This window comes from Mustela putorius, unplaced genomic scaffold (genome assembly GCF_011764305.1).
Source record: "Mustela putorius furo isolate JIRA1106 unplaced genomic scaffold, ASM1176430v1.1 tig00003850_pilon_pilon_pilon, whole genome shotgun sequence".
Classification (NCBI taxonomy): domain Eukaryota; kingdom Metazoa; phylum Chordata; class Mammalia; order Carnivora; family Mustelidae; genus Mustela; species Mustela putorius.
This window is the reverse complement of record NW_025422002.1, coordinates 15,164,740-15,176,393: the sequence shown is the minus strand read 5'-3', so window position 1 is coordinate 15,176,393 and position 11,654 is coordinate 15,164,740. Positions and strand designations below refer to the sequence as shown.

The following is an 11,654-nucleotide window of genomic DNA, read 5'->3' as shown; positions in this document are numbered from 1 at the left end:
CGGGTGACGTGGGGGACAGGTGGCCTCTGCCAGAGGAACCTCCGGGTAGCCTGCCACCTTGGGTGGCCCCCTGGTCTCTTTAGGCATCTGCTCCATGACACAGGACAGCAGAAACTGCCTTGGGCTCTTATGGTGAGCCTATGGCGGGCCGGTTGAGGACCACCCCGAGGAGCAAGTACCCGGACAGGCAGAGTGTGAGGGGCTGGGGACCAGTAGGCAAGGGGATGGTGATCCCAGGGAGGTCAGCTTCTGAGGAGAGTGGGGGTGGAAACCAGGGGGACAGGAGGAAGGAACAGCTACAGAGTGAGAAGAGCCCAAGGGAGAGAGGGAGATGGGGTAGGGAGGCCGTGGTGACATGTGGGCAGGGCTGCCATGTCCCCCCCCATAAGTGGGGCACTTATGGGGGCCCCAGGCTGGCAGCCATGGGAACACAGCGTGGGAGGGAGGCCGGGGTGGCCAGCCAGAGAAGGGGGAGTATGACACAGAGGGGCAGCAGAACCGATCTGCTCCCCAAACCCATGTAACCAGAAGCAAAGTCACCAGAGCCTGGTCCCTTCCAGGCAGGACGTCGGCAATTCTGGCAACGAGCATGCCCTTCTTACGAAATTAGAGAGAGCTTTATTAAATAAACCAAGTAGAAATGCGCCTATTTACATCCAAGTTGTCAGTTTGAGCTCAAGTAATATGCAAGGCACAATTCTTCCTGTTTCCAGCTTTACAAAAATAAATCGCACAGCCCAGCCCTAGAGGCCTGCAGCGGATTCACACTTGTGGCTCAGAGTCAAAGTGGATGACTCCCCACGCAGCAGCCACGCGTACCTGGCTCGGGGGCGGGGGGGTGTCTCGAGTTCATCCTGAGAGTGGCCCGGCTCTTGGCCACAGGCAGAGGGGCCACAGTCTGGAGGCCTCCAGTGCTAAATGACGGGCTGGGAAGGAAGAGGGCCTTCTCTTCATTGTCTTCTCCTTCCCAGCCCCTTCCTGGAGAGCAGGCCCACTGCCCTCACTGGCCAGGCCGGGCTCCGTGGCTCGCTGGGGGAATGCCACGGGGAGACTGGGGCCCACACTGGGCGGGCCAGAGGCTCAGGTCTGCTGAGATGCGGAAGGAGGAACAGATAACCCTGGGTCTTTGTGCTTGGGCAGAATACAGTGGCTTCTCCGGAAGAACACATGGAAGGAAAGATCCTGGTTTCTGGCTCAAGGACCTTTTCCTAACTACGATTCCATAGAGAAGTGGGGAGAGAGAGAAGGAACCAGACCCCACCAGATAGCCCAGTGGGGCTGTGGCCACGTCCCAGGAGACTTTTCCACGCTTAGGAAACAGAAACACAAATTCACAGTGGTCCACAGAGGGGCAGAGAGCAGCCGGCTCACAGCTCCCATGGCCTGTAGGGTCCCCCGGGAAGGCTGAGCCAGCACGGGGTCGCCATTGCTGCATTTCTGAGGCTTCTGTGTGGTCACAGGGCCCACATCTGACACTCATGTCTGTTCTCTCTCCTCATCTCCTAGCAGGAGCCAGACTAAGGGTAAAGTTTTCACGGTGTGGGGGAACCCCACAAAAATCCCTGAGGCCACTGCAGTACCAACCCCTCCTAGGAAATGGAGCTTCTGCCTGTTTAAAGTCTTAAGAAGAAGGGGGTTCTAGAGCCTGGAGGGAAAAGAGAAGCAGGACTGCACGTTGCCCAGAAACCCCAGACAACCAGGCATGAAGGACGAGCCAGCGTGTTCGCGAAGGCTAAGAACAAAACCAAATCCAAGCCACCTGGGTCTCCTACATGTCAGCAGCAGCTAGCGGGCACGGCCTGAGCTACAGGCCAGGACAGGCAGCGAGGGGGCCTGGTACTCCAGGCCAGGCTGAGCAGGGGTGTCCCCACCGTGGGGGCGCAGGGCTGGCCAGCCGACTAGTGGGAGGTGTATGCGGGGCTCCACAGCCTTGAGGGCGGGCTGGCTCTGCGGCTGGGAGGCAGTGCGTTGAAAGGCGTTGGCGATGAGGCGGCAAAATCTAGGAGGGAGAGAGACGAAATGAGGAACAGAGCAAATAGGAGAGCTCAGCCTTCCCCAGGGATTCCTCAGCCATGCCAGAAGAGCCCCTGGGAAGAAGTGTTGGCAGCCCACCTCGGCCACCTCGTTCCCCCAGCGACCAGTCCCCTAGGCAGCCCTGGGTCAGTGGCGTGATGTCACCCAAGGGATGGTAGTGATGTCCGGACATCAGGGAGACCTGGAGCAGAAGCCTGACCTCCCTCCCCTACAGCAGACCTGTGGGAGAGAGCAAGCAGCAGGTCTCAGGACCACATGGAAGCATCCATGAGCCCACAGGGCATGCTGGGAGGAGGTCCTGGCTATCCCGGCAGGAAGAGCTCCTTGAGAAAACTGCATGAACAAAGGCTCCCATGTGAGCAGAAAAGTCCGGAATATTCCAGAAATAAAGCCAAAACTCCACAGTGGCCACAAGACACTGAGGGAGGAGTGCACTGGGAGAGGGGGTTAGAAAAGGTGAGTGTCTGCTGCGAGGCTGGCTGGGGGATGTTTGTGGAAGGCTACGGTGCTAGGGGTCCAGGGTGCATGCAGGATCTTGTCACCCAGGAAAATGCATCTATACATGAAACTCTTATCTTCCAAAAATTCAGATTCTTTGAAACCTGGCCATGCCCTCTTGGGCTCAGCAGACACCTGTACAGGGGAAAGAACCCTCCAACGGAACACAGAAGATGTTAGGGCTGCCACGCACCATCGTGGTCGGACATTGCACTTCTCACAGACAGAAGTATCCCCTGGAGCTATATAGGGTCACCAGGGACAACTGGACTATGAAGAGGCATGGTCCTCGTGATTCCTCTCCCTCTGAGATCCCTCTGAGATCTATCCCTGGGACTGTCCGAACCTGCACCTCTGAGTCAGCCAGCCCAACCCTCTGCGGGCCTCTGTGGCAGCCCTGGCATGGGGAGCCAGTTCCAGCGAGCACATCCACAGACAGCTCCCTGCCACCAGCCCGCCACCCCGCCACCCTGTACGGTTCTGCCTGGGAAAAGCTCTCCTCGCCCAGGACCAGTGTACCGTTACCCCTCCTCAGCTTCCCGATTTGCCTTCTGGGCCTCATACCTCAGCTTCCACTCTTGCCCAGGGCCAGAGCTTCTGAGACTTGGGGTTCAGGGCCCTGATCCCCACTTCCTCTTAGCCCCAGCCCTGCCTGGCTGCATCCGCCAGTGGTGGGGTACTCACAGTGGGGGCTGTGGCGAGGGCTGGCTCGGGGGGAGAGGGCCGGAGGTGCGTTGAGCTCCCGGGGCGCGCAGACGGTGTGGTAGGCTGCAAGACCACGTGGCTGGTTAGAGTGGGCGGGGGGAGCAACCCAGGGCATACAGTGCAGCCCACCTCACCTATGATCATGACAGCAGTCCCAGCCAGCAGGGCGAAAAGCGTGAAGAACATCACTTGGTAGGAGTCCAGGAAGTGCTGGAAGAGGCTGGAGCCGTCTGCGATTGATGGAAAGACAAGTCACCAAACCAACATATGGAGTTGCCTTGTGTCTGTGTGCCCACCCAGAGGGTGAGGTGGCCTGCCCAAGGCCTGGGGTGGGGGACCAGTGTCCAGTCCTGTAAGGCAGTCACCCCAGTGCTCTGTTCTAGCCCATTCTGGGTCACTGGAACCAACTCAGCTCCATCTGAGGCCCCACTTCCTTGGAGGTGGGCTCAGCGTCCATACCCATTCCAAGGAAGAACAGATGTGTGTGGGGGAGTCAAGGGGGAGGGGGAGATGCCCAGGAGGCAGCTGTGTTGCCTGGAAAGGCAAGGCAGTGTTGAAAGTGTCAAGCCATGAGCTGCACTGCACATGGCAATGCCAGTCAGTGTTGGGTAAAGGCACTGGACAGGGATATTGCCGTTCTCAGAACTGGGGCCCATGCACCAAGGGATGCCAGTATCATTTGCTCCAAAGCTATCGCACCTCTGGGGCCCCGCCTCAGGGTGGTCTGATTGTGGCCTCTTCTTCCGTCTCCCTCTACCTCATCCTGCACCTCCTCTCCCTCACTGGGCTGTCCTGTGTCAGGACACATCCCTGCTTGGCAGTAAGGAGGCGCTCGCCTCTTCAAGTGCCCTTGACCTTGGTCCCATCCCTACAGTCTGCTCCCAGCCAGAACGGACCAGGTCACTTTCTTGCTCTCAAGAAAAGGCCTGAGCCCCTGACCTGGCATTCAAGGCTCCTCGTGGCCCAGCCTCTTATCCGGCATTATCACCCCAGGGTCTTACTAACTGCATTGCCCTCCCCCAGCTACTCCTCCTTCTGGACCTGGTGGAAGCAGCCCCTTTGAATGGTACCCTCAAGCCAGCAGAGGTAAAATTACCCCTCCATATGCCTCTATTCCTTTCTTGCTGTGTTTATAATCCATGCCCTATTTGGGGTAGGGGGCTTCTCAGGCCTCTACCCAGCACAGGGCCTGGCACACAGCAGGTGCTAATAATGTCTACAGAATCAATGAATTGCCCATTACTGAGCATCTATAGTATGTTAGGCCCTCTTCTAGGCGCCGTCCCCACATACAGTGCTTAGCTTCTAGTGGGGGAAAGACTGGTGGCAATCATAATTGTATTAATTAATTATTAACTAATGGTTAATTAATTAATCAATCATTAATTGTATTAATTATTCCATAGGCTGGCAGTTGAGAATAGTGCCATGGAAGATGGAAAAAGGCTCGAGTAGAAGTAAGGTTCGAAGTTTCCTACTATATGAACAGAGAAAGTTTGAGGGAAGGTTGGCTGGAAGCAGGCGAGGGGTGTTGGCTAAGGGGCTATCTGGGGGAAAGGCATCACAGGCAGAGGGAACAGTGAATGCCAGGGACTCAGCTGGGGGCCACACATGTGCCCCAAAGAGGAGGGAGGCCGGCGTGGCTGGAGCAAATGCTCACAAATGGGTAGGGAAGGCGGATTACGTGGGGCTTTCCAAGATCCTGGAGACACTTGGGCTTTACCTCATGAGGGAGGTGGGAGCTATAGCAGAGTGTTGAGCAGTGGAGGGGCACGGTCTAGTCACTTTTCAACAGGATCCCTCTAACTGCCGCGTTGAGAGCAGACGGGGAAGCAAAGCATGTGTGGCCGCTCAAAAGAGCCATATTCGCGTCACAGGACGTTCTGCATTTCTGAGTCGTCCTGTTATTGATGCCCCCAGGTTGCCACAAACAGCTAAGACCCTGTAGCCCAGCCCTCCCCACCCAGGTCCATCCCAGCTGTGTCCCGTTCCATGACTCACGAGGACCAGGCCCTCGGCGATCCATCACAAAGGCCACGGTGACCGGAATGGTGATGGCTTGATTAGTCATGGGACTGGAGAAGGTCAGGGCGGTGGACAGAGGCCCCTGGCTGCCGGCTATGGGATCTGAGACGCCGACAGTGTAGGTGATGAAGCTGGGGAGCCCCAAAGACTTCTCCTTCTCAAAGGCCAGCACGGCTGGGGACCCCGATTTCACCTGGGAGAAACAGTGCAGGAGAGGAGCACTTCTGCCTGAAATGCTGTGCTTCCCTCCTGGGCCCAAGGGTGGAGGAGTGGAGACCCCTCCCCAGGCCCCCTTCCTAGGCAGGTGATGATGCCTGGGTGCTTTTAACTGACAGCAGGAAATGCGCGAAGTCAGGGAAGGAGCACGGTGTCTATACTTAGAGTGTTTTTAAGGAAAGGACAAATCAATACCATTGAATTCTAATCAAGGGCTCTTTATTAAAAAAGTGTTAAACTAACATGAACTATCACCAAATGCCAACTTTCCAAGGGAATAGCCTGGAGCTCTGTTACTGGCTGATCGCCAGCAGCTCAACCCCAAGGCCTGGCAGACCCTCTGTCACCAGCAATGAATCCATCCCTGTCTCTCTCCAAGAATGTTCAGCCACATTCGCTGCAGTGAGACAAGGGCTGAGGTAAACAGAGGAGCCAAAACCACCTTGGGCCTGTCACCCCAGATCTCCCAGCGTGCTACATGGCAAAACACAGGACACCATTCACTCAGCACTCAGCAGATGGGAAACTGAGGCCCGGAGCAAGGGACTTGTCCCCAGCTGTGCAGGTGTCAGCAACAGGTCAGGGATTAGAGGTTTTCCCTCCTGCCCTATGTCAGTGTGCAGTCCTGCACTGACTTCATTCACTGAGCATACCAAACGTTCACTGAGCACATACTATGTGCCTGGGAAGCCCTATGCTAAGTACTGGCTCCACATACTTAACTCCTGGTTGGGGAAGACTTGCAGAAATCACAGTAATTCATAGATAACGGTAGTGGCATGGGAAGAAAGAAAAGGATATGGTGTATTCACATTTTCTTTTAAATTTCTCATTTTAAAGAGAGGTGGTCCAGGCCTCCATGATCCACCTGGGCCTCCCTGCTTCCCAGTCATCTCCGAGGCCCCTGGCTCACGTGTGGATGCCACTCACCTCCAGGTTCTCAAGAATCTCCATGGCACCAAAGACCTTGACCTCGGAGCTGGTGTAATGGTTGCTCAAAAGGATTTCAGCCTGGTCAGTGTACAGCCCTGGGCTGAAGGGCACCTCGGCGCCCACATGCTCTCTGGGGGCATGGCTGCCCGAGATGGAGGCGGTGACCAGCAGTGCTGTTTTTTTCATGCTGAGATGTTTCAGCTGCTTGTCCGTCAGCCTGTGCATCATGACCGAGCAGAGGTACCGGCCTGTGGAGATGAGGATGTTCCCCTTAGTCCCCTCTCCTGCCCGTGACCTCATGCTACACTTTCTACTGGCTTCTCTAACTGGACAACTCCTACCACCCCACTTCAGAGCCCACCTGAGGCATCCCCTCCTCTGGGACCCTCCAGGGACGTAGCCCTGGTGGCTTGGACACCCTCTCTGGGACCAGCACTCTGGCTCCCTTCCCAGAATGCTCTGGTTTACCAGATCCCCATTGCCTTGACGTTCCCTGGGGTGGGAAGGCATGGGCCAGTGCTGCATCTCAGGGCCCAGCCATCCTGGCTCAGAGGGACTGTGAGTCCATGATCAACAGTTACCCTGACCCAATGCTGGGCTTACAGGCCAGCTGGGGCTGACTCCCAGTACAGAGACAGGAAGTTCTTGGAGGGCATGGATCGGGACATTTTGGTACCTGCTGAATCCTCCATGCCTGCCCTGAATGGACAAACGAGTTAAATGGATACTGCCAACAGGGGCCCTAGAGAGCCCTCCCCTGCAGCTTAGAACCTGGGTGCCTGTGTTGGAGTTGCTTCCATGCCCATGCCGGCCAAGTGCCCCTTGGTGGGTAAGTCGGCCTTCTTGCTGGCATGCTTTCCCTCGGTCAGGTGGGAATAACATTTTACCCCTCATGGGGCCACATTCGCGGGTAAAGAGGATATGGGACCCCCAGGTACCCACTCTGTACGCTTGGGCCCCACCCATGACGTGCCCTGAGGACATACCTCTAGTGTCTTGGGCAGTGGCCTGGGTACTAACCCGAGCCACAGAGAGCTGCAGGCTGGGCTTAGGGCCTGGCATGGTGCTGTGGCTAACTCCTGCTAATTAAGACTGAGCTGCATGTTCTTGGAAGGAACTGAAAAACGGGCCAAATGCTCATCAATAATCATCATCATACTGATGCTGGCAGCGACCATCAAGGACTTGATAGGCGTGTGTGCTGGCCCATGCTAAGCAGGTCACAGGTACTATCCTACTGAACCCTTGAAGTGCCCCAGGAGGGCACCCCTTTTCATAGGGTGCATTGGTGACAGCATCACTTGGCCAGAATGCCAGGGGCCCAGGCGGCTGCTCCAGCCCCAAGGCACCAGCCTTCCGCTCCATAGGCCATGGAACAGTGATGTTCTGACACACCGTGTGGCCCAAACTCGTTACCCAGGACCCTTCTAGCCATTGCTCATTTGCACTGCTCAGCCCTGTCACCAGGGCGAGCAAGGCACCATCCTGCCCAGTTTGCAGATCCTTGACACCCAACAGCTCTGGGCCTCGAGCCCAGCTTTTCCAGCTCGGAAGTGTGTCCTTCCTGCCACATGGAGGGGGGCTGCGGAGAGCGGCTGTCACCCAGCATGGGCCTGCCAAGCACTCCTGGCGGCTGCAAGGGACCCGCGTCCAGAGGGTGGCCTAAGTCCCCAGGCTGGGCTCCTGACAGACAGGGCCCCTCTGCACAGAGGCATGGTGGGCCAAACACACCCATTCACACCCTCGCCCACTCACCTAGAGTTGCGTCAAATCCTGGCTCCACTGTGAAGACGTCGCGTGCTGGGAAGTCAAAGACGTCTTGCTCGAACTGAACCTGGCAGCTAATGAGGGATTCTGGACGCAGAGTCTCAATGACTTCCATCTGGGCTGGGGAGCACTCCCCTGGGGATGGGAAGTGGGTGAGGAGGGTGTGAGCCAGGCCCGCCCGGGGCCTGTGCACCTGCCCGTGGTGCCCCAAAATGAGGACGCAAGAGCAGGCTGCACACACAGGCCGGAGGGGTTGCGAACAGACGCTTGCGGGGTGCCCCGGGACTGCCCCCAGCTTCACGATGCTGCTGGAGGTTATAAAAGCCGAGGACAATTCTAGGGGGGAGGAGGGCCATTCGGAATTGGGGCAAGTCCAGATCCAAATTCGAGCATTTGTGCTAGAGGCTGTATCCAACGGCCCGGCTGGACAGGTCAGGCCCACTAACGCGCATCGTCTGTCCCTGTCAGTGGGGAAAAATGGGCAATTTATTTCTGGACATCAGGAGGGCAAGAGTTCCCCATGGATGCGCTGAGGATCATTTCAGCGACTGCATGGTGCTGTCCCCGCACATTGAGGTAGGAAAACAGAGGTGAGTGGATACGGTAAAGGTGTCTCATCAATCAGAACGAGGACAGCCATATTTAATTCCACCAGTTAAGTGGTTAAAAAAAACAACAACAACAACCAAAAACAAACAAACAAAAAACCAGTCCGTATTGATGGATTTATTCCTGACAGCTGCTGTCCAGGACTGTCATGGGCAGGGGACAGGGTCAAATGTTCCATGCAAGGCTTGGAAGAGCTAATTATAAAAATCAGCCATGAGATCTCTGCTAAGTCACTACTTTCTGGGATTCATGGGGGTAAAGTGTGGCTTTCTTTCCTCAGGTGACCCAAGGGTGAAGGGGCATTTCTGGCTCAGATACAGGCTATTTCTGGGCACCAGGATCTTTTAGGAAGGTCTCTTTTCATTGTCTCTGCTTGGGGACAACTTGGGTTTCTAAAAAGCTGGAAGCAACAGGCTACAAGGAGTTTAAATGCAGCTCTGGCGTAAGTTTGAGTGGGAAAAGCAGACAAAATGGCAGCAGAGCCCCTGAGCCCAGCAGGGCCCCTCCCCAGACCAAGCAAGCCCCTTACTCTCTACCTCTCAGGTTAGAGCTTCTGTCTCCCACGGTGACGGTCACCTTGGAGGCCTCCTGGAAGCTGGTCTGGCCTGGGCGGATGGAACGGGCCACGATCCTTTGAGGGACACCAATCGCTATCTGGGGAGGGAGCCGAGGCAGCTGCACTGAGCACCGACCACGTGTGGGCCTGGTGGCTGGGCAATTTCGTGACCTCACCCTGCTGTCTGTGATGAGGCACAACCCACTGCACAGGGCACAAGACTGAGGCTCAGCATTCGAGGGACTTGCCCAGAGGTGGTGGAGCTGGGGTTAGACCCTGCAGTCTTGCCCTCTCTCTGAGCTGACTGTTTTTCCAGAGCAGCAGAGCCCCAGCTGGACTTTGGGCCTGAATTCCTTCAATGGTTTGGGGTGGGCTACAGAATTTGGCTCCTGGGACAGTTGCGATCACTTCTCTGGTTCATTAGTTTCGTTAATTAGGCTTTCAGTGAAGAGAGAAGGCACTGTTTTACTTTACTGTCATTTCTTCAACATAAATCACCTGGATGAAAATGCAACCCACATACCCTGGGTTAAGGACTGACACCCCCCGCCCCCAGGCCAGACTGAAGTCTTCCCAGATTTTTTCCTACCTATCCCCTTTGCTCATCCTGCCCTGGCCACACCCAGACTCCCCCCACCCCCTCGCCGCAGCTGTGCACCTACCTTAAGCTTCCACCCTCCCTGCAGAGACTGACCCTGTTGGTCCTTGTAGGCCCAGCTCGAGTCACCCCCTCTAGCTGGAAGCCTGTCTACCCACCTCTGGGAAGGCACTCAGCACTTCCTGCCTCCCACAGATCTGAATTCTACCAGAATGTGATCTCCCTAAGAGTAGGGATGCGGTCTCACTCCTCCCCAAAGCTCACGAAGCTACCAGGGTCATGGCTGATGCAGAAGCATAGGCAGGCCTGTGGGCTGGCCCCAGGGCCTTCAGACTCACTGGTAGGCACCTGCACTCTGGCCCTAGGTCTTCCCATCTTCTCCTGGACTCCTCCTGACCACCAGGCTATCATCTTCTCCCCACTTCTTCTTCCTCCTCCTCCACACCTTGCAGAGGGGACCCAAGGCCTTGCCCCTCTCCCCTCCTGCTCTAGTATGTTCTGCAAAGTCCCATCCATTCTCAGGTCTTCCAGAACCATCCCTGTCCTTAGCCCCCCAACCCCTCTCCTGCTCCCTGCTCTGGAGCTCCAGGAACACCTGCTGCCTTACCACCAGCCCCATACAGAGGAGCTATAACCACCTTAGGCTGGCCATTTCTCAACTCACTCATCTTCCACCCACACCGGCCCCTCATTCTGCACCCCACCCACCCCCCACCGTAGTCAGTGTAAAGGACCAACATCCACCTTGTTACCCAAGCCAGACGCTGGATCCCCAAAGCCTCTTTCTCCCTCAATCCCTACTTCCAAATGGTCATCGATTGCCAATGACTCTCCCCGCTCAGTCTCCCCCAAACCCACCCTTAGTTTCTGCCCGCCCAGTGGTGCCAGTCCCATCCCCAGCCCCCTGCCTGGTTTCCCTGCAGCAACTCTCCCTCTCTCGGGCTCTTAAACTTTGCCAGGCACTGGGACCCGTTCCAAACCTTACCTCTGATCTAGATCACTCTCTACTGTAAAAAACAAACAAACAAAATCCCTGGTGAAGCCTTCCTAGGTTTGGCATAAGCTTTTGTCTCTTTGCTGTAAAGCAGTAACAGTGCAGCTAATACCTACTGAAGGTTTGCTGAGTACCATTCCAAGCTGTTCACACATGTGAGTGCCTTTAATCCTTATAACACTCTTCCATCCATTTCACAGACAGGAAAACCAAGGCACAGAGAGGTGAAATAACTTACCTGATGCCACACAGCCTCTCAGTGGCCCAGCTGGGATATGAACCCAGGCAGCCTGGCCCTCAGGCTCATATGCTTAACCACTCCACAGAACTTCCTGGAACCCAGGGTGCATCATGATGGCCATGCCAGCCTCCACTGCCCCCCTCCCGCCCCGCCTACCGCCTAGGTAGGTTCCCGCTGTCAGGGCTGGGCTCTGGAGCTGGGTACAACTTTGCCTATGCCACGCTCTCTCATCCAGCCGCCCCTCCCTCCCCCAGCCAACGCCGCCCAGCCCCTGCCCACTCTCGGTGGCTCCTCCTGGGAGAACACAGCTTCGTCAATCACCAGGTGCCCCTATCTGGGATCGGCTCCCCCACTGCACAGCTCCAGCACTAAACGTGTGAGCTATCAGGTTAAACTGCTGGATTCGATCACGTGCACGCTGGCTCTAAAATGAGACACATTTGGAACATGGCCCGACGTGGCTCATTGATTCATTCTC

General features: G+C 56.3%; 1 protein-coding gene across 5 annotated transcripts in view; it reads right to left on the bottom strand.

The window, feature by feature from the left end:
• Positions 1–598: 598 nt before the first annotated feature.
• Positions 599–11,654, bottom strand: part of NUP210 (nucleoporin 210) — a 103,565-nt gene continuing 92,509 nt past the window's right edge. For 2 of the 5 annotated variants that reach the window (XM_045063373.1, XM_045063372.1), the window contains 7 exons: positions 9,324–9,441; positions 8,167–8,313; positions 6,409–6,659; positions 5,239–5,455; positions 3,372–3,467; positions 3,217–3,300; positions 599–1,999 (listed from right to left, as the gene is read on the bottom strand). In XM_045063373.1, coding sequence (XP_044919308.1) covers positions 1,899–1,999; positions 3,217–3,300; positions 3,372–3,467; positions 5,239–5,455; positions 6,409–6,659; positions 8,167–8,313; positions 9,324–9,441 — 1,014 coding nt within the window. In that variant the 3' untranslated portion in view covers positions 599–1,898. Of the gene's footprint in view, positions 2,000–2,112; positions 2,254–3,216; positions 3,301–3,370; positions 3,468–5,238; positions 5,456–6,408; positions 6,660–8,166; positions 8,314–9,323; positions 9,442–11,654 lie in introns of those variants that run through there. The other 3 variants (XR_006601568.1, XR_006601569.1, XM_045063374.1) reach the window with 3 other exon arrangements.